The sequence below is a fragment of the Ciona robusta genome, chromosome 13, assembly GCF_009617815.1.
Source record: "Ciona robusta chromosome 13, ASM961781v2".
Classification (NCBI taxonomy): Eukaryota; Metazoa; Chordata; class Ascidiacea; order Phlebobranchia; family Cionidae; genus Ciona; species Ciona robusta.
The window spans coordinates 3,047,470-3,073,747 of NC_143247.1; the positions used below are offsets into that span (position 1 = coordinate 3,047,470).

The 26,278-nt window shown below is 35.1% G+C and overlaps 5 protein-coding genes across 7 annotated transcripts; 1 reads left to right on the forward strand and 4 right to left on the reverse strand.

The window, feature by feature from the left end:
• Positions 1-315: 315 nt before the first annotated feature.
• On the forward strand, positions 316-12,489 carry LOC149725835 (glycerol-3-phosphate dehydrogenase, mitochondrial-like). Of its 2 annotated transcripts, XM_089891500.1 has the most exons (16): positions 316-515; positions 874-1,045; positions 1,687-1,771; positions 2,232-2,369; positions 3,526-3,689; positions 3,989-4,153; positions 4,577-4,721; positions 4,886-5,079; positions 5,664-5,798; positions 6,218-6,382; positions 6,836-6,981; positions 7,950-8,159; positions 8,341-8,475; positions 8,874-8,972; positions 9,609-9,669; positions 11,761-12,489. In XM_089891500.1, the coding sequence occupies exons 1-15, from the start codon at positions 417-419 to the stop codon at positions 9,660-9,662; spliced, it is 2,106 nt and encodes a 701-aa protein (XP_089747626.1). In that variant the 5' UTR covers positions 316-416; the 3' UTR covers positions 9,663-9,669; positions 11,761-12,489. The 2 variants fall into 2 exon arrangements, with proteins under 2 accessions (XP_089747626.1, XP_089747625.1); XM_089891499.1 differs by lacking the exon at positions 9,609-9,669 and having other exon boundaries at positions 317-515.
• On the reverse strand, positions 12,483-16,045 carry LOC149725836 (desumoylating isopeptidase 1-like). Its single transcript, XM_089891544.1, has 6 exons — positions 15,918-16,045; positions 15,184-15,205; positions 15,057-15,126; positions 14,592-14,701; positions 14,025-14,147; positions 12,483-13,349 (listed from the first exon to the last, which is right to left on the reverse strand). Exons 1-6 carry the CDS (start codon positions 15,988-15,990, stop codon positions 13,268-13,270), a joined length of 480 nt encoding a protein of 159 aa, XP_089747670.1. The 5' UTR covers positions 15,991-16,045; the 3' UTR covers positions 12,483-13,267.
• LOC149725837 (serine--tRNA ligase, mitochondrial-like) lies at positions 16,011-18,620 on the reverse strand. Its single transcript, XM_089891506.1, has one exon. It carries the CDS (start codon positions 18,254-18,256, stop codon positions 16,523-16,525), a length of 1,734 nt encoding a protein of 577 aa, XP_089747632.1. The 5' UTR covers positions 18,257-18,620; the 3' UTR covers positions 16,011-16,522.
• Positions 18,621-18,998: 378 nt separating this feature from the next.
• LOC149725838 (uncharacterized) lies at positions 18,999-23,783 on the reverse strand. 2 transcript variants are annotated; one of them, XM_089891513.1, is made up of 10 exons: positions 23,627-23,783; positions 23,219-23,349; positions 22,564-22,639; positions 22,429-22,505; positions 21,899-22,113; positions 21,594-21,689; positions 21,194-21,329; positions 20,561-20,749; positions 19,915-20,065; positions 18,999-19,606 (listed from the first exon to the last, which is right to left on the reverse strand). In XM_089891513.1, the coding sequence occupies exons 1-10, from the start codon at positions 23,762-23,764 to the stop codon at positions 19,535-19,537; spliced, it is 1,281 nt and encodes a 426-aa protein (XP_089747639.1). In that variant the 5' UTR covers positions 23,765-23,783; the 3' UTR covers positions 18,999-19,534. The 2 variants fall into 2 exon arrangements, with proteins under 2 accessions (XP_089747639.1, XP_089747640.1); XM_089891514.1 differs by having other exon boundaries at positions 23,219-23,346; positions 23,627-23,772.
• LOC149725839 (abscission/NoCut checkpoint regulator-like) lies at positions 23,777-25,880 on the reverse strand. The gene is made up of 2 exons (XM_089891521.1): positions 25,743-25,880; positions 23,777-25,413 (listed from the first exon to the last, which is right to left on the reverse strand). The coding sequence occupies exon 2, from the start codon at positions 25,387-25,389 to the stop codon at positions 24,280-24,282; it is 1,110 nt and encodes a 369-aa protein (XP_089747647.1). The 5' UTR covers positions 25,390-25,413; positions 25,743-25,880; the 3' UTR covers positions 23,777-24,279.
• Positions 25,881-26,278: the final 398 nt, after the last annotated feature.

Consider the following 26,278-nt stretch of genomic DNA (forward strand, 5'->3'; position numbering starts at 1 on the left):
ACGTCATGCCTTGTAAAAAGCACAACACAATATTCGACGTAGTTTACGTCATAGAAAAAAAAGAAAAGGGGAGTTTGCCTTTTTCTCGCGTTGCGTTGGGTAGCAATATGTCAGCGGTTTAATTTGAACCAGTTGTGGTTGTGTTGTATAATGAAAGGTTACAAGTTAAATTGCCGGTTAAAGCGTGCGGTACACGCGCCCTCCGCATGCTTGCTTGTGGTTTGGCGCGTGTTTGGGATGTGTGTTTAGGGCTAGACAGAGAAACTTTGTTTATAAGTTGAGCATGTACTCACTTTATTAATGTTCCGCACTCGAAAGCTATAAAACTAAACCTTTTCTTTTCACAGTTTTTTATTTGGTGCTTTGGAAGTTCGATTTAAGTTAGATGTGTTAAAAGTTATTTGATTTAAAGCAAAATGGCTCGCTTGTTAAGATGGGGTGTTCAAAATAAAGGGAAAATTTTAGCCGGTTTTGGTTTTGGAGTGGGAGGAATATGGTTACTCGGCGGACGGCAGGTGATTATATAAATCTTTAAAATGTGCAATCAAAGTTGCCTAGGAGATGTAATATACGTAATATTAGATGCTGATTGATGTTTTTAAATGATAATTGACTAAAAGATGCAAAATTATTATTTAAACTATTTATAGGTTTTTTTTTATGATTACAAATTTTTAAACATATATTATTTATCTATAATTGTGAAAGAAATATCAGAATAAAGGTCATTAAAATATTTTAAAATAATATAAATCCATGGAAGCACTGCCTAAAAATCACTGGAAACAGTGCTTAAAAATTACTGGAAACTCGTGTAAACACTAGTAGAAAATATTTGGCAACACTGGTTTTAAAATTTCCTATTCCCTACAGATGAACCTTGGCTTTGAAGATGGACCAATGAGAGCTCCTGATTGGACGCATAACCCTCTGCCTTCGCGGGAAAACCAGTTAAACGCGTTGAGAGGGACAGGAGAGTTCGATGTACTCGTTATTGGAGGGGGGGCCACTGGGTGTGGGGTAGCTTTGGATGCTACTACTAGAGGTGAATTCCTGTTACTTATGCATCCTTGCGCTATAACAACGGTGTTCTATTTTGATACATTCCGTACCCGCATACTGGTTACAATTACAACATATGTAATTCTCATGATGGGGCAACAACAGTTGTTATAAATTTGGTGTACCATTTTGTACACCTCATGCCCACCTACAAGTTACAACATATATAACTTATTTATCCTCTTATGGTGACGCAATGACATTCATATAAAGCGGGTCTGCGGGTGTTCTGTTTTATACACCTCATGCACGCCTACGTGTTATATGTAACTCGCGTGGCGGGCAATGGCAGTCGCTAAAACACGGGTGTTCTGTATCATACACCTCGTGCCAGCTTATGAATTACAACGCATGTAACTTTGTAGGTGTTTAATTTTTTCCAACAACTTAGACAACCCATTTCTGACCACTGGGTTGGAGAAATTACTGCTAAGTGTCTTGCCCAAGGACACACACAATCACAATGGTAGCAGCATTGAGCCTTAAACCCGTCTTATACTGCCCATCTAAATGTTAAAATATAGGCCATGTACATTTAATTTCACTATTATTTGCATACCAACAATTTGGCATCGTATTCATTCTAAATATTTATAATCTAAATTTAATATTTGCCTTGTTTAGGTTTATCAACTGCCCTTGTTGAGAAATATGACTTTTCATCTGGTACAAGCAGTAGAAGTACCAAGCTCATACACGGAGGGGTCAGGTTGGTTTGTTTATACTTAGACCACGTTAATATATGTGTTGACATTAAGTGATTCAAACATGATATTAAACGGTTATGACGTGTGGTTTTGACAGTCATATTAGTTCTACGTGTTGATGTTATGAATGCAACGTTGAAAGGGAAATGTTAGGCGTTATAACATGGTGTTCTGTTTCATACACCTTGTGCCCGCTTACTAGTTACCATGAATGTAACTTATTTATCTTTATGTGATGGGGCAACCACAGTGGTTTTAAGTTTTTAACATGGTGTTCTGTTTCATACACCTCATGACCTAGTTAAGAATTATGTTAAGACTTAACTTTGTTAACAGAATAAAAACTGAAAGCTTGTATTGCATAAATGATTGGCAATGCTTAGGTGACCGAATTTATAAAAAATCTACATTTTACCCAAATATTTAGAAATGCAAAATAAAATGATTTATTTTTCACTTCAGGTATCTCCAAAATGCGATTATGAAACTTGACAAAGAGCAATATGACCTTGTAAAAGAAGCATTACACGAGAGGGCCAACCTATTAAAGATTGCACCACATTTATCTGGGCCACTGCCTATTATGTTGCCTGTTTACACGTACGTATTCATTCATCATCTACTATGCTATATCCTGTATGCAAAACAATCACGCACGGTTTGTTTACAATATTGGTTATGCGGGTCATAATATGTCTTAAAAATGCGAATTAAATATTAATTAAACAATGAACTAAATCTGTATTATTATAATTATGATTTATTAGGAATGCACAATTTGTTTAAATTTGGAGCCATGCCTAAAACTGTGTTGTACGCACTGTAAAAAAATGCTGTTTTTCCCAGAAAATGTGCGGCATTTGTTCATTTAGTGACACAACACAAGACACACATATGACATATTCCCCAGTGTTGCCAATCTAAAAATAAACCACCTTTGTAATTGTAATAAAAAAAATTGTAAATTGCAACACTGCTGTTTGTGTATCGTGGCTTGCTGTCTGTGATGTAACACACGGATGTGTCTGTGTCTTATTGTTTTTATGTAAAATTGTGTCATGTTACGATACATTGAGTAATGGCTTGTGGTTGCAAACAACTTATGTTTTCCTGTTTGTTTGACATTTAAGTGTATGTCACCAAAAATATGAGGCCTATGAATAATAACCATTTACTTGATGGTGTCGCACAGTGGAGTTTTGTTTTTATTTTTAATAGTTATCCTTCATATGCATTATGTTTTTATGTTTAACAAAATCTAGGGTAACATTGTTAAAATGCAGTTGCATTCATAGTTGTCAAACATAGGAAACCTCATTGATTAATGTGGTGAATGCAATATACTTTGGCTCTGCTCGTTTGTATGGACACCTAACAGCAGGATAAATGTTGTTTTAAGCCTAAAACTGGGGTACTAAAAATGATCTGCTCCTGTTTAAAAATTTGGTCAAAATGTCATCCTTTAGAAGCACAAGGGCGTTGGGGTAATAGGCCAAACTCGCCCAAATTCCTGGTTCTCAAGAATCCACCCATACAGAATAGAATACAGTAGAATATATTTATACAAATGATGGTATTGTAGCGACGATGCTTATTGCTCGTTGTATATCTTGTAAAGATTCAGTTTTGAACACACCCAAAACACGAAAGAGAACGGAAGAAGATGGCAAATAAAAAGGGGCGTTTCGTACACACACGCACGCACACAGGGATAAGCGCTACAGTATCATACTTATATGTTCTTGTTTACCTACAGATGGTGGCAGGTCCCTTACTTCTGGGTTGGTATCAAGGCTTATGACTTGGTGGCTGGCAGCCAATGTGTAAAGTCAAGTTTTGTGCTATCTAAGAAAAATGCACTGGAAAAGTTTCCTATGCTTAAAAGGGATAAGCTCAAGGCTGCTATTGTTTACTATGATGGTAAGTTAACAGTGTTTCCAGGCATTACAGTGTTGCCTTTTTTTTTTGCTATGTTTTAATATGTATAGGGTGTGACTTTGAATAAATAGAATGTAACTTTTTTATCTTCACATAGTAGGAAATACAGTCTTTATAACACAGCAGTTTTTAATGAAACTAATTTTTCAATATTTACTTACTAATGCAATGTAAATTTCCAGAGTAGGCCTGCGTACATACATTGCCACTACAGATATGCCACCTATGTAAGGTTACAAGTAGTAGGTTTTAAGTTTCAACAGATTAAATTTTGAACACAGGCCAGCATAATGACGCACGTATGAACTTGGCAATCGGACTCACAGCTGCCAAGCAAGGGGCCTGCATTGCAAACCATACTGAGGTTCTTAAACTGTTGAAGAAAACGGATGAAAAAACTGGAAAAGAGAAAATATGCGGGGCAACCGTGAGAGATAATATTACAGGTAGTTTGTTTAGTTTTAAAAATATTGTTTTTGCTACTTTTGAACTGTTTTAGTATTATGTTGTATAGGGGTTATGTCCTTATAAAAGGACTTTGTATTTAAGCAAGTTTTGGCCCATTACCACAACACCCCAACACCCAGGCTACTTATTTTCCCAAAAAGTGTTTGATTTTCGATTAAAAAATAAACCCACAAATGCAACTTCACCCTACCCACTAGGAGAGCTTCAAGCATTCCCTAACCCGCTTATTACTGACAGTGTGCATGAGGTACCTATTATATCCTTTTAAATACAGGACAAACATTTGGGACACTGTTATCACTTTCGAAATAGTGTTTACGACAAATAACAATGCTTTCTTTAAGGGGTTATAATCCTTTAAACAGGACAAACTAATTATCTATATATCCTTTTAATTACAGGTCAAACATTTGATGTTCGAGCAAAATGCGTGATTAACGCTACGGGTCCTTTCACCGACTCAATAAGGAGTATGGATAACGCAGAACAGAAGAAAATCTGTCAGCCAAGTGCAGGCGTGCATATTATATTGCCAGGCTACTATAGGTATAACTAGGTTAAATGTAACTTAACTTGCATAAACACTTGTGAAAAGTGGTGCAATTATGCATTTACATGTACATTTACCCCTGCATTTACCCCTAACAAATCACCTAACAATTTTACCGCAGATTTTACCAAATAAATACTAAAAAAAATTCCCCTTCTAGCCCCGATGCCATGGGCCTCCTTGACCCCGCGACCTCCGACGGCAGGGTGATTTTCTTCCTCCCATGGGAGGGGTTAACAATAGCGGGGACCACCGACAGCCCCACTTCCGTTACCCACCACCCCGCACCAAGGGAAGAAGACATTCAGTTCATATTGAAGGAAATCAAGAATTATTTGAGTCCCGATGTCCATGGTAAGTTGTTGAGAGGATAAAACATTTTTCGTTTTTCATATGGTTTCATTTTTTATTCAATTTTTTTAAATTTTTTTTATTGATTTGAGTCATGTAAGAACAGAGTAGTGTAACCGCTATTTTGTGTCCAATATTAAGCTGGAGGGTGACAAAATTTTAGCAACTCGCCTAAGTGACATAAATAAGGATCTTAGGTGTTGAAGTAGTTGGCCAAATCTGGTCAAAGTTCTCGATAAGGACCTCAACCACATAGAAGAATAGAAAACACATTGTTAAATGTCCATGATAGGATTATACAGAGTCATAAAAACACAGAGTATGGGACTGCGAACTGCGGCCTCTTTTTTTGTCCAAAATCGAGCAAAACGGTTACAAAATTTTGAACACAAAATGTCGGCAAAACAAAAATCCACTATTTTAAAGTTATATTTCAGTTATATTTTTATATTCCAATACAAGAGGAATATTAAAACCCTATTCTTCTATAGACGGTTGTTAATTGTTTAAAACAGGACCAATATTTGGATATTACGTGCTAAGGGTCTTCCCTCACAGTACTATAATATTATACCCTTATATTGCAGTGCGTAGGGGAGACGTACAAGCAGCATGGAGTGGCATAAGACCCCTGGTCACCGACCCAAACTCTAAAAATACTCAATCCATCTCACGCAACCATGTTGTTAATGTTAGTGACAGTGGATTGGTCACAATAGCTGGTAAGGATAATGTTTTATGTTCTACATAGGCACCAAACCTGGGGTGGCAGGGTGGGCAGGCTTACTATAGAATTTTCTGCATTGCATTAATAATTGTTAAACTTTATAAGATTTTGGTACGCAACAGAACACCCATATTATAACAACTGTTGTTGCCCTGTCATGCAAGGATAAATAAGTTTAATACAAATTCATACCTTTGGAAAAGACACTTAAAGGATAATGTAAATGTAATTAAAGTTAAACAATACAGACTTTTTATATGGTTCTTGTAAACCTCATGCTCCCTGTCAAGTCCACAGTTATAATTTTCATTCCAAAAAACAATGGTTTGTTCAACTTTTTTTCTATCGGTTTGGTAGTAGTGAACCTCATGCTCACTGTCAAGCCCATAGTTATAAACCCCTTACAATCTCCAGGTGGTAAATGGACAACTTACCGTTCGATGGCAATTGACGCCATGGATGCCGCGGTCAAACATTGTGGCCTCAACCCAAAGAACGGAAGTCGCACAGATGGCATGCGGTTAGATGGGGGATATGAATGGACTCCTAACCATTATATTACACTTGCTCAAGATTATGGTGGGTTTACTTTGGTAATTAACTTGTTTGAAGTCTTATATACTTCAGTGAGGTGTCCGTTTTACAAAAAAAAACAAAGCGGGCATGAGGTGTATGGGTTTTAACTTGTTTGAAATCTTATGTACTTCAGTAAAGTAGCATGTTTCACAAAAAAACAAAGCGGGCACAAGGCAAATGAAACAGAACACCCGTGCTGTAATGACTATTGTTACCCTGCCATGTGAGTTATAGTTATTCATTAATGTTACACGCATGGTAACTTGTAAGCCGGCACTGCTACGAGAGAACAAGTTACATTTAATAATACTTACATATAAAATAGTCTCGGTGTTGGGGTAATAAACCAAATCTTGCCTAAATCATGTGTCTTATCATAAGGGCTTCATCCATATAGAATAAAATAGAAGACAAGCAACAAATAAACAAGTAATAATCAATATGCACAACTTCCAGGTCTTGAAACTGACGTAGCAAAGCATTTATCGCAAACCTATGGAGACCAAGCTGGACAAGTTGCTAAGATGGCAAAAGTAACTGGTAAGAGGTGGCCAGTGGTTGGACAAAGATTAGTGGATGATTTCTCATACATAGAAGCCGAGGTATGTGCTAGTGAATAATGAATGAGTAAATGAGTGAATGAATTATTTTAATAGGCTACTAAGGTTGGTTAAGTACTAATAATGCTTGTTCTTGTTATTTGGTAGTATCATATGTTTAATGTTATTTATTTTAACAAAATCTGGGGTGACATGAATGCAATATACTTTAGCTCTGCTTGTTTGTATAGACACCTAACAGCGGGTGAAATCTGGGGTGACATGAATGCAATATACTTTAGCTCTGCTTGTTTGTATAGACACCTAACAGCAGGGTAAAATCTGGGGTGACATTGTTAAAATACAGTTACACTCATAGTTGTCAAACATAGGGAACCTCATTGATTAATGTGGTGAATGCAATATACTTTGGCTCTGCTTGTTTGTATAGACACCTAACAGCAGGGTAAAATCTGGGGTGACATTGTTAAAATACAGTTACACTCATAGTTGTCAAATAAGGGAACCTCATTGATTAATGTGGTGAATGCAACATACTTTAGCTCTGCTTGTTTGTATAGGCACCTAACAGCAGGGTAAAATCTGGGGTGACATTGCTAAAATACAGTTACACTCATAGTTGTCAAATAAGGGAACCTCATTGATTAATGTGGTGAATGCAACATACTTTGGCTCTGCTTGTTTGTATAGACACCTAACAGCAGGGTAAAATCTGGGGTGACATTGTTAAAACACAGTTACACTCATAGTTGTCAAACATAGGGAACCTCATTGATTAATGTGGTGAATGCAACATACTTTGGCTCTGCTTGTTTGTATAGACACCTAACAGCAGGGTAAAATCTGGGGTGACATTGTTAAAACACAGTTACACACATAGTTGTCAAACATAGAGAACCTCATTGATTAATCTGGTGAATGTGTTAAAAAAATAAAAAATCCCAAATATAACATAAAAACAGCCCTTTAGGTCCATACACGTTACTGTTTTGTTTTCCTCCCAAATTCAGGTCAAATACGCGATATACGAATATGCATGCACGGCAGTTGATGTTCTAGCACGACGCACGCGATTATCATTCTTAAATGTGGACGCTGCGGAACAAGCGCTGCCCACTATACTTAACATTATGCAACGTGAATTGGGATGGTCTAAACAAAGAGTGGCTCAAGAGAAAAAAGACGCTTTGGACCTTCTCTACTTTGAGATGGGCAAAAAGGTAAGGGGTATATATGTGTTAGGTCATTTTTGCATAAAATTTTGGGACAAGTTTTTCTTCTGAGATTTTCTTTTTACATGTTTTTTTACATGTCTTCTTTTTTCTTAAATAATTGAACTTAACGACTGTCGTTTTCTCGATTTTTTTCTGCCTTTTATTTTTAACTAGCCAACTTTAACAGGCCAAGGAAAGTGTAGTACACAAAGGAATTACACTCAGCCCCATTGAGATGGAGAAATACAAGCAGAGATTCAACATTGTTGATCGGGATAGGAAAGGTTTCATTACAAGAGTCGACCTACAAAAGCTTTTACAGGTAACATTGTGGCTTTGATTATTCTATATGGGTGAGGTCCTACAGCATGTCATGGTACCTGGGATTTAGACCAAAGTTGTTGCATTACCCAAACATTGTATATTCTATTCTATATGGGTGAGGTTCTACAGTGAGGCGTGGTTTGGGACCTGGGGTTTAGACCAGAGTTAGCCCATTACCCCATTGTTTGGGACCTGGGGTTTAGACCAGAGTTGGCTCATTACCCCAACATTGTATATGCACATTCTATTCTATATGGGTGAGGTCGTACACATAGATGTCCCATCTTACCCCTCAGTATGTAAAACACACTAGAACACATGTATCCTATCTCACACCACAGTAAGTATAACACACAATATTAAACAACAAACATGACACACTGTGTTAAACAATAGGACATGAATGAAGGATTAGATGACGACACTCTAACCGATATGTTAAATGAAGTGGACCTCAACAAGAATGGTAAAGTTGAACTGGATGAATTCATAGAGGTAACATTTAAATCAAGGTTTTATAAGATTTCAATGTTGTGAGGTGGTCTGCTGTGAAAATCAGTTTGTTTTATAATATTTCTATTTGATTGTGATTTTTTATAAATGTTGTGATTTTTGTGGCAGATTTAAAAATTGTTTTTGAACTTGTAAGAAGAATATTTTAACTTATTATATATAGAGTAAGTGGGGGAAGATGGGACACCTTTAGCACGTAATATCTAAATATCCTGATCATGTTTTAAACAATTAACAATGGTTTATAGGAGTCGTGAGGATACGGTTTTATAATTTGTTCAATATTTTTTTGTTTACTATTACAGAAAAATAGAGTGAAACTGTGCTCCACTTTCCCCCACCCTACTACAATTGTTTATTCTTATGTTACCTAAAAGTGAGCCTAATGTACATAAACAAAAAATTTGGGACATAGGCCAGAGTTCCCTATGTTTGACGACCGAAGATTTATCAATACTTTAACAATGTCACTTCAGATTTTGTTAAAAAATATGACATAAAAGGCTATAAAAACTTAGGTGACATTGTTAAAGTAAATTTATCATCTTTCATGGCACATATATACATGGCTAATATGCAATGAAATGTGTTCATAAGTTAACCATCTTTCCCTAACAGGCTGTACATTCAATACATTGGAAAAGTTACTTATCCCTGCTTAAGAACACTTAGTATTATGGTAAAGTAGTCAGGAAGATATATATGAGTTGTTTATGTTTTGCACCAAGCCTTATCAGTTATGGGGGCTTGTATGTGATACTTATGCTGACTGAGATGCATGTTTGTACTTTCTCCATTATTCATGTAACTGAATAATTGGGAAAATACAATGAACACTGTAAGCATATACTAGTAGTAATGTGCACATATAAAATAAAGTGTATTTATGCCATTAAAATTATCTTCAAAATTAGAAAAATTGTGCTAATGCAAAATTGTGCTAATGCATTGTCTATTATATGCTTACAGTTGTATATGCTTTAATATAGGGGGTGCATGTGTAGCATGTGTCATATTATATAAAACATCCATGTTAATATTTATTTTAAGAAGATAGGTATTTGTTTGGTCATAAAAATGACATTTCTATTGCACTGTAGGGTAAGACGGATACCGTTAGCACATAATATCTAGCCTATAATTTTCTAATAGTGTTTTTATAAACATTGGGGGATAAAACAGAACAAGAACATGGACCATTTTACCCCAACCTACTATATTATTTAATCTCTGAAACTGTAATAGTAAAAAGTCTACATATACAAAACGCGGTATTGGGATTATTTAACAGCTTCTTGGTTAGTTTTATAATATATATATATATATATATATACATATATATATATATATATATATATATTAGAAATCAAATTATAGCAATGCTATACATACATATCTTTAAGCCATTGCGTTTTGTTACTCAGATTTTGACTCAGATTTTTTTGCAAACAAAAAGCAATAATATTATACAGAGTCTGTTAAAAAAGTATAAAATACAGACTACAATACATATTACAGCACTTATACTTATATTTTTGTAACAAAATGTAATACATATTACAATGCTGGTGAAATGGTGAATAACATCTTAACCTGCAGTCAACTTTCTGGCTGTGCTAATAAGTATGAACGAGATCTTCTGGCAATTTATTTTACTCTAAAGAACCAATGTTGTATCTGCTATACAATGATAGTAACATCATTGTGGGTGTATGTGGCTTGAACAAGAGACTAAACGGGAAACCCTGATAATGTTTCGGTGTATGCCAGATGAAACATTTGTCCTTTAAGATCACAAATTAAATTGCTACAAGATCTCTTTCAGATTCTAATATGTATTGCAGCCACTATAAAATGATATTACTTTTATATTTGCATGTTCTGCATGTTATTACATAGCACCAAGTACTCTGTCTTTTAAATGCTACCAGCATTGACAGTTTGTTTTACAAAGTGCCTATCCATACGTTATAGTTTAATTAGCTTGCTTCACATTTAAAGGTGTTCATGATGCATTTTTCTTTTACTGCATTGGTCTTCACAAGTCTATATATTTTAGTGGTTCTTAAACTGAGAGACAATACCATTAGGGAACGGGGTATTGGATTTGAACCAAATGTGTTCTAAATCTCAAATCCCATGGCCAATAATTAGTACTGTTTGGTTATTGCTATTTTAAATGCTCGTTTATTGTTTAAATTTTGAAATAAGTTATTGCCACTGGAACAGTTTAAGAACCACTGTAGGAAATAGACTTTATATGGCACTTTGTAAAACTTAGTTTGTGCTATGTAATGTTCAACCATTAAAAATATATAATAAACAGCTCTTCTGGTAAAAAATGAGACAACATTTAAGAATATGTCTGGCTATATATTAGACAAAACATTAATGTATTTGCTCCAACCCAGTGGTCACTAATGGGTTGTCCAAATTATCAGCCACAGATAAAAAACACACACAAAGTTACATACATGGTAACTCGTAAACTGCATGGTAACTTGTAACTGGGCACAAGAAAGAAAACAAGCAAATTCTTGGCTATATGTATGGTTTAATCACCCACTAAATTACATACATGGTAATTTGTAAGCGGGTTTGAGGTGTATGAAACAGAACACTCGTGTTATGACGACTGTCGTTGCCCCGCCACACGTGGAAATCCTAACTTACTTACACATTTACTTTTCATCAGAAGACCTAGTTACTTATATATTACATTATAGCAGCAACATTGGATATAAATTTTAATGTTGCCATTTCTTTTCAGCTTATGAATAATGTAAAGGAAGGCCATGTCTCTGGAAATCGACTGGCAACACTATTAAAGATAGGGGAGCAACAACAGAAGAGCAAAACACCTGTAACAGTTGATAGAAGTGGAGGTGGCCTTTAAGTATTTGCACAATGTTTTCAATGTATAAATATTATATGTGTGTAAATTTTGATTTATTAATATATATTATATTATTGTTCTAATACCACTGACTTGTAAATGCAGTTATTCCACAAAAATGTCTAAAAACCTCTTTTGTAAAACTGTACAGAAGTCATCATGTAATGTCTGTAAAGTAGTCATTTTAATTTAAAAATATCTAAAAATTGTCATAAAACGTGTGGTTCTCATAAGAATGTGTGCTTATTGCAAAATAAGTGGATTTTTATACAATTTATACACGAGATAAATTACCAATTCCTCAATTTATAAACTTGTGTAAAGTAAATAAAAACATTCTGTCCATTTTAAGTTCCACTGAGTAAATTCCCTAAGCAGTTACACTGTGAAAGTAACACTTTAACACCGCTTGTTGCGTAACAGATTTCACAGCCCACTTTAACACTTGCCTTGCAACAACGAGTTCATTTTTGCATGAAATGTATTGCAGTTCCTTTTTGTATTCTGCCGCCCTAATATGTATAATATTTTGCAGTAACTAACGAAATATATTTCGCAATACTTTGCCCTATGGAGATAAAAATAAATCTAGATAATTACTCATTCTGTTTGTTTATTACATCACAAAGAGTAAAGTGCACAAATAATAAATATGGGAAAAACAATAGGTTTATCACAATATACATAGCAGTGTTGCACTACAAAATTTCCATTCATGTAAAAGAAAACCGGCACCTGTTGTGAAACACTGCAGAAATATTATTTTAGAAAAAAGGTTGAGAAACACCATTTAAGCAATTAAATAATTTCAAAATAGTTGTTCAAATGAGTAAAACAGAACCTTTAGGATCAGATACCTACCCAATGTTATATATTGTAAAGTAGACCATTAAGTAATACATACACTATACCATATAAATACATTGGTAGGTACAGCATGTTAATTTGTATTTAGTAATCACTGTTCTAAGCAAGACAGTAAAAAGATCTTATAAAAGTTAGGACAGACATTTAGTGAGGAGAAGCACTTAGCCAATCACAGTATGTTTAGCTGATAATTTGAGAATTGCAATTTTTAGTTCAGTTATTTAGGAAGTTTAATTAGTTGGTAAAAGTCAAATTAATTTAATATTTGAATTTTCTATATTTTAACTTATTTTTACTAAAACAGTACTTTAAAATTGAACTATTTAAAACACATAGTGTTTAGTGCTAGTACAATCATAGGCGCCAAACTTTTATAGTTCCAGGGGATGCAGGGATAGTAAGACACCCCAATCCTGTGAAACAAATCCAACTAATTGGTTGTAATGTTTTAGGGTTGTCCTGTCCACCCTGCCACCCCAGGTTTGGTGCCTATGGGTATAGAGTTCTCTCTGTGTTAGAAATGCCTTGCTGTTTGACCTTGACCAGGTGAGACTTGAACATTTTCAATAAGTCCTTTGATCATCTGGCCAAAGGGGCTGAAAGAATTTGATGTAAATAATTTGAACAAAATCTACTACATTTGAAATACAACTAAAATGATGGCAGCACGACAGCTGTTCTAACTGGCGGGGCAATGACAGTCGTTATAAAACACAGGTGTTCTGTTTCATACACCTCACGCACGCTTACAAGTTACAACATAAGTAACTACGTTTGTGACAGCTTTAGTTTCAAACATCCTTGAATTTCTAAATCTATATAATACCACTAATACATCATGAATGAATGAATGAATGGATCTTACTTTATCCTCACGTTGCCGGAAACGACAGTCGTTATTACACGGGTTTAACACCTCGTGCTAGCTTACGAGTTGCCATATATGTTACTTTGTGGGTGATTATTTTTTTTTTGGATTTTTTCATTTTTTTATGTATGGCTGATAATTTGGACAACCCATTAGTGACCACTGGGTTGAAGCAATTGTCGTTAAGTGTCTTGCCCAAGGACACATACGCCCACAATGGTAGCAGCGACGAGCCTTGAACCCATTACCTAATGGATACAAGCGCGCTAACCACTACGCCACGGCGCCGGACATCTTACAATATAGTGAGTCATTATAATGAATGTAACTTATTTATCTTTGAATATAATTTTAGCAGTCTATTATTAGGCAGTTGTTATGCAACATATTGATATAAACCCACGTTGAAAGCACATCAGATGGAAGATTGGTAATATACTCTGGTATTCCTTTGCCTGTTAAGAACTGTGCAGCTTCAGCACTGAAGTTATTACAGTTGTGATCAAACAATGAATATTTCTGTGGGCTGAAAAGGTATGTAGATTATAATTATGTTTTTGTGATGTATTTGTAGATTATAACAGAATAATAATGGTATTTTATTTTATGTTATTACTATATATATATGTGTTTTGGTAAGATGGATATACAGTTTATATATATACATATATTTTTATGATGAATTTGTTGAATAATGTAAAGATATTGGTATTTATTGTGTTTTATCTCATGTTATCACTATATATATGTGTTTTGGTAGATGGATACCGTTAGCACATACCATCGAATGGGACGATAAAAGAGAATCAAAACCCTAACCTATCATAAAAAATAATATAATTACAATCAATGCAATAATAAATGTAACTTATTCATTTTTGTGGGGCACCAACAGTCGTTATGACATTTTTGTTCTGTTCCATACTTATGATATAAAACAACATACAACATTCACATTGAATTATCTTACAGGAATTTACTTTCTCCCAGTTGAGCGAGATATTCATAAAACATCTCCGATGGAATCTCTGTCTCGCCTAACTCAAGTCTTTCGTCAGGTGGTCCGAGGATTGTACCACACTAGAGGGGGTAGAAGAACACAAGGAAAAGTAAGATGGTTTCAAAGTTTGATTTTTAACTGTTTACGTTCTACCGGGTATTTAAATTTAGCAGAAATATATTATATAATTCGTTCACAGTTCTGTTAAACAATGAATAAATGCAACTTATTATCCCAATGCGCGGGGCAATGATAGTCGTCATAACACAAGTGTGTTCTGTCTCATATCTATGACTGACAGTCTAAACAACTTGCAATATGACCACTCTGCTGCTTAAGTGTTTTGCTCAAAATACGCGACAAGGAGCCTTGAAACCATTTCCCTTGGACTACACAACATATGCTTGTAGAGAGTTTAATGATATAAATACCAACCGGTCTGCAACTTTCTATCCCCATCCCCCCATAGTAGAACTCCTCTCCATACACAACAACACTTGTATGCCTTTATTTAATACATAAGTTTAATTTCTACATGTTTATAATGTTAATGTTTGCTTACCATATTCCATTGATCTGACGACCTGTTAAAATTTGGTTTTATTTATTGTTAGTTTATTAGATTACTGTCGAGTTATAACATGGGTGTCTTCTTATACACCAGACACACATGGTGTATTCATACACCTCATGCTCACTGTCAAGTTATAACATGGGTGCCATCTTATACACCAGACACACATGGTGTATTCACACACTTCATGCTCACTGTTAAGTTATAACATGGGTGTCTTCTTATACACCAGACACACATGGTGTATTCATACACTTCATGTTCACCGCCGAGTTATGACATGGGTGTCTTCTTATACACTAGACAAACATGGTGTATTCATATACCTCATGCTCACTGTCAAGTTATAATATGGGTGTCTTCTTATACACCAGACAAACATGGTGTATTCATACACCTCATGCTCACTGCCGAGTTATAACATGGGTGTCTTCTTATACACCGGACACACATAGTGTATTCGTACACCCCATGCTCACTGTTAAGTTATAACATGGGTGTCTTCTTATACACCAAACATGCATGGTGTATTCATACACCTCATGCTCACTGTCGAGTTATAACATGGGTGTCTTCTTATACACCAGACACACATAGTGTATTCGTACACCTCATGCTGACTGCCAAGTTATAACAGAGGTGTAATTTTATATGTCCAAAAGCCCAGACATTTTAAGTACAATAACTAGTTATATAATGCTACTTATTCGAGCTACACTTACCTAATAACCCTTGTGACATTTGTCTCGCTAATCCTTTGGATAAATCATATATGAATAGTTTTACAGAAGACATTTCCTAATAATTATCAATAACTGGGTAATATGGCAAGTAAAATGTTAAGTATGAATATTTGTGGCAAAATCATAACTTTGTATACGCACCAGTGCGTAGGCGTAATGACATAGTTACATAAGTAGGTAACATTCCTACTTTTAAAACACCGGTGACATCATATGTATTAGCATTGTAATTTTAATTGTGAACCAGATTTTACCTTGATGTTAGGTATCTATACAAACAAGCAGAGCCAAAGTATATTGCATTCACCACATTAATCAATGAGGTTCCCTATGTTTGACAACTATGAATGTAATTGTACTTTAGCAATGTCACCCCAGATTTTATTTTAATAACATACCGCCTAATGCCTATGCATTTGCAGGATATGAATTAGGTTTATTTCTTGAAGCATTGTAACATTCTGTAATTCAGCATGCTATCTACAGTAAGACATGAATCAGTTAAACAAGACACAAACATGATAAACATTTGCAAATGCACTTCAAAATAATAAAACATAAAATAAAAAAATAACGAAATATAACTAGAAATCTGCTAAACAACGCTGGTTCTTTTTCGAAGCTTTAATTCCAATATACTCCATTGCCTTTCTCCTTTTATCTCTCTTTAAAATGACTTTTCCACCCATATATTCTCTTAAGCACTCAGGTACCACAATAGTTTTATCTTTTTGTTGTCCATTTTCGAGTAACGCAATTATCATTCTGGGCACTGCGCATGCGGTAGCATTCACTGTATGTGCAAATTTATATTTATCGTCATGCTTATACAATATATGGAGTCTCCTGGATTGGAAATCAGTGCAGTTTGAAGCACTTGATATCTCATCATAGCGGTCACGACCAGGAAACCAAGCTTCAATGTCAATTTTACGAAACGCTGGCAATCCCAGGTCAATCGCTGGCATGTCAATAACGTTATAATGTAAATTAAGATCGCTGAAAAGTTCTTTTTGTATCTCGACAAATTCTAGTTGAAGTTGTTCGCTTTCGTTGCCACTTTCGTTTCCTGTCACTCCAAACATTTCAACTTTATTAAATTGGTGAACTCTGAAAAGTCCTTTTGGATCAAGCCTTGTGCCAGTTTCTTTCCTGTAGCAAGTACTCACAGCACATACTTTAATTGGCAGCTGCAATTCTAAGATAGCGTGGCTTGAAAAATAAGCAGCTAATCCTATCTCTGATGTTCCTGCCAAGCAAAAACCATCTGCAGAAGCATTTTCAATGTTGTACAGCAGATCCTCCATTTTATTAGACACAACGCCTGCCCCTTCTAACATTGCATCCTTCAGAATATTTGGCGTCGATATAAAATGAAAATTTCTCGATTTTAGCTTGTCCAATGTATATTGAATTAGTGCTTGTTCTAACTCTGCTGCATCACCACTAAGGTAGTAGTTCCTATGGCCCGCAAAATCAGACATTCGACTTTGTCTGAATAATTTAAGTTTTTCACCAATAAAAATATGATCATGAACTGGAAAATCAAATTCCGGTTTATTTCCAGCAGTTTCTATTACATTGCCTTCTGTAGCCCCATCCTTAGCTAAAGGGTGTGTTTGGTTTGGCACCATAAGTGCATTAGCTAAGAAAACAGCTTCTACTTGCCTTTTAACCCAATTCAAAATATGCAGGATGTTGTTAGCATACTGTAATGACTGTTCCAATTTTGCCATCTGTTTTTCCAAGGTCAATCCATCAAAATTCATTTGATGAACATTTTCAATTTGATTTTTTACGCTCTCCTTCATCTCATTGTATTTCTCCACCTCGTTTTGCACAAGAATCATTCTTTTATAAGGTTGAACAACCATTTTCACCAAATCAAAGTCACAATTCCGCATTTTCATATTTTCCTGTACCTTATCCAAGTTATCCAGCATATACTTTACATCAACCGCAGGTTTTAACAGCTTTGCTTTTTCATAGAACTCCACAAGCGCACTGTTGCTATAGTTTCGCCCTCTTGGGTTCATAATAAAGTCTGGGAGTTTAGAAATGTCCGTATAAGGCTCAGCAAAGTCACTGTTCAACCTTCTCACAAATTCTGGTTCTTCTTCCAAAAACTGAATCACTTTATGTTGTGAAGGAACATTTTTACTTTCTTTTGTTGTTTCTTGTGTATTGTTGCCACATTGGGCGGTAGATACATTTCTATGGTGTTGTATTAATGTTGATTTCCTTATATACTTGTGTGCAATACATGGGGAACACGGTCTTATCCTTAACAACCTACATGCACTTTTAATGTTGTGCATTTTGACTTACCTAGAGAAACAAAACAAAAAGGTCTCAATGGCTTGAAAAAATATCAAATGTTTAACAGTTACAAACCAAAACAACATATACCCATTAATAATTACTTTAAAATAAGCAAAGTATTGAAATTACAAAACAAACACTTAGAAACTTCCTTTAAATAGCAAATATATGAAAGTTACTGCGTTTTCTAGTCTACCCTACTGACCTAAACAAGACTTAAGCTGCGTATATCATAGTCCTACTAATTTTTTTAGAACATATTTGGTAAAACACGCAGTAACACTACTTTCTAACTATACCAGAGCAGCCATACATGTAATTTAACATATATACAGCTACACGGTATGACCTTACCCTCTTAGCTGATCAAATACCGCCTGTAGACGCGTTTTATTCTTAGATAAGCGACGAAAAGGTTAATCCTATATCTTAACGTTATAATTTAATTCCGTATGTCATCATTACTACGCGTATTTGACACCAGTCACGCGTAACGATCATAACAATACAAATTTTCGCGGTTCTTATTTGGGGAGCATTTTTATTAAAACTGATATTTTATTGCACTAACAAGTATATATAATACCCTGTAGCTAAAATTTATCAAGTGTATTAATAATGCTACAAGATTTCAGTGCGAAATATTAATTTTTGTTGTTATTTAATCCGCCTTTTCTGACACACTCTAGTTTTATTAGCCAGTTTCTATAATTTTCTATATAAAAGCCACATAACATATGCAAGACATTAAATATTATTTATTTTCACCAAGCAAAATACAAGTATTAATCCATGCAACATGCAATATTTAATAAAACTTATAAAATGTAGATTAAAAGCACGTGAAGACATCAAATTAGGCAATATATATAGCAGTAACATTAGTATTGATACAAATGCAATATCCGCAGATAATAACATTAATAAGGAACAGTTCTTGTTAAAAACGACATTTTGTGTAGATGGTTAAATAAGTAAATAAGTGATAATATGAAAGTAACACATCTGCATATTATTGCGTAACGAACATTACATTAGGAGTGCTTGGGGTGACATTTCAAAAACAACATCTTAAAAATTAGTTTTACACATTAATATAGTTTGCTGTTAGGTGTCTATACAAACAAACAGAGCCAAAGTATATTGCATTCACCACATTAATCAATGAGGTTCCCTATGTTTGACAACTATGAGTGTAACTGTATTTTAACAATGTCACCCCGGATTTTGCTAAATGTTAAAAAACGCAAAGCTTATAATAGCGAATCAGTAATTTATGAAGAACGATAATTTGTTCCAAGTGCGCCAACTCTATGTTGGGGTTGAGGACCTTTGCGATTACTTTCCTGTAATAAAAGGCATTGTTACACATATATTCTGTTACTTCTGCTACCACCTAATCTCCTGTAGTAAAATTTAATAAGTTATAGTGCAAAAATTATTATACAATTAATAAGACCTGATTTTTGCCTGTTTTTTTTGTCGTAACACCAGATCCTTACTGTATTTCATTACACAAGAATTGTTTAACTCCATTAGCACCAAATCAGGGTCAGATTGGCAGAATTTATTACAGTGTTGGTATTTTATGTTACTTCTGCTAACAGGCATAATGTAAAAGTGTTTTTCTTGTAGGTAAATATGCATACCCTACCTGTGGCCCAACTTGGTTTTCTTTGTTTGCTCCAACCCTCTCTGTATATGTAGTTATAAGCAGAGCTGGGTTGTGACCTTTACACAGGGTAGGGTTATGCCCCATTGGTAATATCCTAAGGTGGGATCTGTAGGACTCTGTGAATGCTTTCCTGTTGAAAATAATGGTGTTAGAAAACATGAATCAACAGTGGGTATGAGTTAGCTTTGGCTTAAACATTATCATATATAGTTCGACAGTGGGCCTGAAAAAATGAATAGATGTAACTTTTTAAATTATAACATGGGTGTTCTGTTTCATATTCCTCAGTCCCGTCATAAGTTACCACATTTGTAACTTTGTGGGAAATTATTTTCATTTGTTAATGTATGGATAATAATTTAGATAACCCACAATGTTACCACTGGGTTGAAGCAACTGACGTTAAGTGTCTTGCCCAAGGGTAGCGAGCACATTTTATGATTTTAGCAAAATATTTTATTGGTGACAAATTAGACAACCCATTAGTATTAAATGTACAGTTCCAATACCGACTTTGCTGCAGCGGTTTTCAAACCATTAGTGACCACTGGGTTGGAGCAACTGTTAATAAGTTTCTTGCCTAAGGCAATCGATACATATATTATTTTTAAACTCTATTACTTACTTTGGTACAGCGGTTTTTACCACTGTTTTCTTCACCTTATTCTGTTTACTAGGCAGTGTTTTCTTTGGTGTTTTCTTAACTGGTACAGCCTTAGGTTGAGATGGGGAAACTGTTGTTGAAACAGATGGTTGCGCATCACTGCTGGATGGTTGGGATGGTTCTGTTTCATCTTCTCCAAACACTGCAGGTCTGTACAGTGATGCACAAGTTAATTATTTTGGCTGTGTCACATGCATTGTGTAGGCCACTTACCAAACACCATATATAGTAGGGCGGGGGAAGATGGGACACCTTTTCAATTTTCTTTATCGCCCCATTTGGTAGCAAACAAAAAACATATAAAGAATTACAAAACCATATCCTCACAACTCCTACAAACTTTGCTAACTTTTTGAAAAAAGATCAGGATATTTGAATATTATGTGCTATAGGTGTCCCATCTTCCCCCATCCTACTATAACTCAACCCAAAGTATGCAAGACTGCATAAGATACTCCAAATATATATACAGTTAAGCAAAATGGTTAGAAAGTACTAATTGAGTAATTGAGCAACACCTGGCTTAAATCCCAGTTCCTCGACAAGGATCTCACCCACATAGAACAGCATCAAAGTTTAACAAAATCTACTTACTTCATATTTCTTGCAGAGTTTTCTCTTTCCTGCTCCTCTCTCACTCTTCTCTCTCTCTCCTCTTCCTCCTCTCTCCTCCTTCTCTCTTGCTCTTTTTTCTTTTTCTTTTCATTCTTGATTTGGTTTTCCAGGATATCTGAAATAAAACACTAGCTAGCTTAATGCTGCTACTATTAATGGCAATTGCTCCAACCCGGTGGTCATTTATAAGTTCTTTAAATTGTTAGGTAACAAAACATAAAAAAATCTACCAAAAACAGTCAAAACCTACATTAGTGGTAACTCATAACAGGACACGAGAATACGAGATGTATGAAACAGAACACCTGTGTTATAACGAATACTTAAGTTGGATAGGCCTAGTACACACTAGGATTTATGCTTTGGGCAATCTACTTACTGGTTGCCATAGGAATATCATAATTGGTGCTTCCTAAACAAAGGTCAATTGAATCGGAGTCGACAGTTGGGAACTTTGACTTTAGTTGTTGTTTTACTGAAAATCAAAAAAAGTTATTATTCTTATAAAATTGACATAGGCGTCAAACTATTAAAAATGCAGGCGAGGCAGGGATAGATAGACGCACTTTCTAATAAATTTGATGTTTTTTGAATTTGATTTTTTTGTCCTTTTTGTCCTACTCTATGGGCACTAGATCAGAGTCAAATTTACATAATTCAACACAGTTACCACTCTCGCCTTACTTTTAAGTTTATCATCATGGCTAAGTTGTTTCTTCTTTTGAGCTGCTGCAACCTTTGATTTCAGTTCAGCTTTCTGTCTGGCAAGTTTTTCCGCCTCTGCTTTCCTTTTATTTGCTTGTGCATTTTTTGCTTCCACATCGTATCTCTTAAATCCCATGACATCTAATGTAACTCGAGCTCCAGGAACGCTGTTCTTAGATTCTCCAAGCACTTGTCTGTATTGGGTACAAACAGTATATTAGTTTATCATTTTATTACTTTATCATATTTTATATATAGTGTATATAGTATATTGATGTCATTAGACCTTTTTTGGCATTTATAAAATACATCTTACTGTAAGATATGTTACCGTTTTTAACAGTGAGCATGAGATGTATGGATACATCATGTGTGTCTGGTGTATAAGAAGACACCCATGTTATAACTCAACAGTGAGCATGAGGTATATGATACTCAACATGTGTGTCTGGTGTATAAGAAGACACCCATGTTGTAACCCAACAGTGAGTATAAACTAACACACCCACCTTACAACTTGAATTGGGGCACTCGGATATTGCTGATGAAGATACTTCACTTGGTGTTCATTTGGGACAACTGTCTCCTAAATAACATGAACCATTACTTTATAACATTGTTAGCCCATACACTTAACAACATACCTTCTTAATATATCCCATTTCTTTTAACTTTTTTTCCACAGCTCCCATGTCGTTCTGGTGAGTTCTTAGCAAAGACCTAGGCAAGAATATTGAATCAAATAACTTTATAGTTACACTTATGTACACTGTTATATACAGATGTAAAAACATAGGATTTGTCTGCTGCCAGAGCATAGTGGATAGCATGTCTGCCACAGACCCAGAGTTACAGGTTCAAGACTCTAAGCGGCTACTATTGCAGATGTATGTGTATAAACACAAGACACTTAATTTCAAATGTAATATACTCTAGCCCTGCTTGTTTGTATACACGCAACAACAGGGTAAAATCTGGGGTGACATTGCTAAAATACAGTTACACTCATAGTTGTCAAACATAGTGAACCTCATTGATTAATGTGGTGAATGCAATATACTTTGGCTCTGCTTGTTTGTATAGACACCTAACAGCAGGGTAAAATCTGGGGTGACATTGTTAAAATGCAGTTACACTCATAGTTGTCAAACATAGGGAACCGCATTGATTAATCATGTGTTAAAAACACATGATGTCATCCCTGTTTCAAAAGCTGTGGTAATTTGTCACCCCCAAGCACCCCTAAAGTTACGCCTATGATTTCCCCATAGTGGACCAAGTGTTGATGATATTACTTACTTCAGTAATTCCTCATCTGCAGCGAATGATTTCTTAAGGGCATTAACTTTACTTGTATCTGCTTCAATGAAACTTGTTGTAGTGACTTGTGGTTGGTGGGGTCGCATAGGTTGGATGTATGGGGACGGCTGCTGTGTATGAGGGGGTAATTAATTGGTGGGTATGAGGTGTATAACTATATGATGTGCTTATGGTGTATAAGAAGACACTCATGTTATAACTTGACAGTGAGCATGAAGTGTATGAATACACCATGTGTGTCTAGTGTATAAGAAGACACTCATGTTATAACTTGACAGTTAGCATGAGGTGTATAAATACACCATGTGTGTCTGGTCTATATGTATACAGAATAGACCACATACATAGTTACCTTAATACCTCGACTGTGAGCATGAGTAAACTTACCTGCATGCTAAGTCTTGGGTCCGTCCATTGTGTAGTTTTGGTCTGATGGTTTAGAAAGAACCATCTGTTTGAGCCTGCATCATATTTAGCTTCCCACCCAGCAGGTAAGGGTTGTTGTTGAGGTACAGGTCTATACATAGCTTTATCTACTTATTCTCTGTAGACATATTAATATCATCAACAGATACATCCGGTGTACACATAGCTGTCAAAGTTTTTTAATTGCAGGGGAGGCAGGGATAGTTGGACATATAATTATGTGAAACAAACTTAACTTATTGGGTCCAAATGTTTATTAAATAATGCAAAAAAATGATAGAGTAGGTACATTGCCACTCTAGGTTAGGTACCCATATGGTTGTGCAAATATATAAGCAACTTAGATACTCATGCTTATAATTATACGTACTGCTATACTTTGAGTTTGGTCATTGTACTGAATTAAAAGTGCATACTTTACATTTAAGCTTGTTCAAATTAATATATATATATAAGCTTATATAAGCATTATAACCTGTGTTTAACTTTGTGTTACTCTATAAGAATATTCTCTTACAGTACAGTGCATACAATGGAAAAATAATTAATAGCACATAGAATTAGATACACAATACAGAACAAGCATTACATGAAGAAATACGTAAAGACATGTTTCATATATCTTTGTTTTTCGATTCATACTTTTCAGTTTTATGCCCTTTCATGTCCGAATCTTTGTGTATTTCTTTATAACAATTTCTACAGAAAAGTTCCCTCTCGCAAGTCAAACATCTTACAATTGCATCATCATTGCATAACATACACCACGGGAATTCTTCATTTTCTGGCTCAGGTTTTGGAGTAACTTCACTTATACTCTGGGTATTAGGAATATAACCAAGACTCTGCTCCAATCTGTCTTCAGCCATTATTTGTTTAATTAGTTCCGCGCTTTTTGGGTCAATGTCGTCAAAATCCATACCAGTGGCTTCGTCTAGTTCCACGTCAGGTAGATCATGAAGTTGCGACAATCGCCGCGATATTTCTGTGTCCGTCATTCCCTCATCTTTCATCTGTTGCTCTTCTCTGTGAATTTCCGCCACCGCAAGCGCTATTAAGTCGTCTGTGCTCGGATTTTCCGGGATATTATTTGCGCTTGATTCTGCTGAGTCAACATCATCAGTTTCCATGGCAATTTCTTGCGTAAATTGCCGAATCAGCTTTTTTGCTTGGCTGTATTCTGACTGATCTTCTTTAGAAGACTGAGGTTGATCGCTCGGCCTTTTTCTGATACTATGAACCCTAATAGCCGGTGGTCGTGACCCCTTTAACTTTCCCAACCTATATTCAATCTCTTCGTCAGTAATTGTTCGATCTGTCGTGCACAATTTCTCCAACCTTGTTTTTATCTCATCGACAGATATATCTCTTCTTTCTGTATCATTTTTCACTGGTTCAGATCTCAGTTTTTCAAGTCTCTCTCGTATTGATTGATCCTCTGGACTTTCTAACTCCTTTTTATCCTTTTTCTCTTCTGCCTCCCTTCTTTTTTCCAGTTCTCTTTTAAAGTTCCTTGGTGGCGATACTCTCCTAGAAGATTTATTTTTAGATGCTTGAAAACATTGTTTGCATACATTTTGAGGCTGGCTGCCTTTTCCAGGGACTACCATCATATAATTCTGACAGTCCTTGCAAGTTGTTTTATTACAATTGATGCAATCCACTTGTTTCTTGAAGAATCCGAACTTAGCAGTGCAAATGAAGCAGTTTTGAGGTCCTGCCATAGTTTAAACTACAGTGAAATTAACCTAAAATAAATGGTTGTATTCATTTTTAATGCAATATTACATTCCTACAAATTTACTTAAAATTAATGGGTTTTAACCATGTTTAATGTAGAATTCAATAAGTGGACCTGTTACGGTCTATTTAAAAAAAATATGGTTATAGCTTAAGAGCAATTTAGTGTTTTAACCTAAATAAATGGTTTTATTCATTTTATAGCTATAAATAGACTTAATACAGTCTATTTGTATAACCTATTGGTCTATTTTATAACATGGTAGAATCTATTTTGATAATAATGGTTAAATCTTAATTATTTTGGCATGAGAGTCAATAAATATCCATAGTTTACCTTAGTAATGCTATTATTTTGTGAATAGAAACAACACCAACGCTTTTAAGCAATACAGTTACGATAGAACTCACTACTTTGTTTTGAAATGCATTGTAAACAAAAAATAAAAACAAATATGAGGGAGAAAGGTAAGAAAAAATGAAAGTCACGTGCCCAAAAAAGTGAGAAAGGGGCGATTCTCTTTGTTTTTTTTTGTATATTATTGCTTGTCTTACTTTTAGAACATTACAGAAAATAAAGCAATGGTAAAATTTATAACCATATTTTACTCTGTCAATAAGTATAACATAGAAAAAAACACCATTAAAATACAAAAACTGCACTACGTGCACATTTTTACATTTCTACGTAAAACCACTCAACCATGAAGGGATATACTATTTCTATTTATTATGTTAATTATTTGTCGACGTTGATCGACGTGAATGGTTACATCGCTTCGGGCATTCATGCCTATTTTCAACACGTTTAACGTTTCCAGACAACTAGTCAAGCTTTCTAAAATAAGTTTAAAAAGTCTCGTGGCAGTTAAG

Coding starts and splice junctions, on each gene's coding strand:
- LOC149725837 (XM_089891506.1), bottom strand. CDS start 18,256: ATGCACAACATTAAAAGTGCATGTAGGTTGTTAAGGATAAGACCGTGT.
- LOC149725835 (XM_089891499.1), top strand. CDS start 417: ATGGCTCGCTTGTTAAGATGGGGTGTTCAAAATAAAGGGAAAATTTTA. Junction 5,080..5,663: donor TTTGAGTCCCGATGTCCATG/GTAAGTTGTTGA, acceptor CTTATATTGCAG/TGCGTAGGGGAGACGTACAA. Junction 6,982..7,949: donor TCTCATACATAGAAGCCGAG/GTATGTGCTAGT, acceptor TCCCAAATTCAG/GTCAAATACGCGATATACGA.
- LOC149725839 (XM_089891521.1), bottom strand. CDS start 25,389: ATGGCAGGACCTCAAAACTGCTTCATTTGCACTGCTAAGTTCGGATTC.
- LOC149725838 (XM_089891513.1), bottom strand. CDS start 23,764: ATGTATAGACCTGTACCTCAACAACAACCCTTACCTGCTGGGTGGGAA. Junction 23,350..23,626: donor ACCCAAGACTTAGCATGCAG/GTAAGTTTACTC, acceptor CCTCATACACAG/CAGCCGTCCCCATACATCCA. Junction 21,690..21,898: donor CCATGATGATAAACTTAAAA/GTAAGGCGAGAG, acceptor TTTGATTTTCAG/TAAAACAACAACTAAAGTCA.
- LOC149725836 (XM_089891544.1), bottom strand. CDS start 15,990: ATGTCTTCTGTAAAACTATTCATATATGATTTATCCAAAGGATTAGCG. Junction 15,127..15,183: donor CGTCAGATCAATGGAATATG/GTAAGCAAACAT, acceptor TATTAAATAAAG/GCATACAAGTGTTGTTGTGT. Junction 14,148..14,591: donor CTGGGAGAAAGTAAATTCCT/GTAAGATAATTC, acceptor ATACCTTTTCAG/CCCACAGAAATATTCATTGT.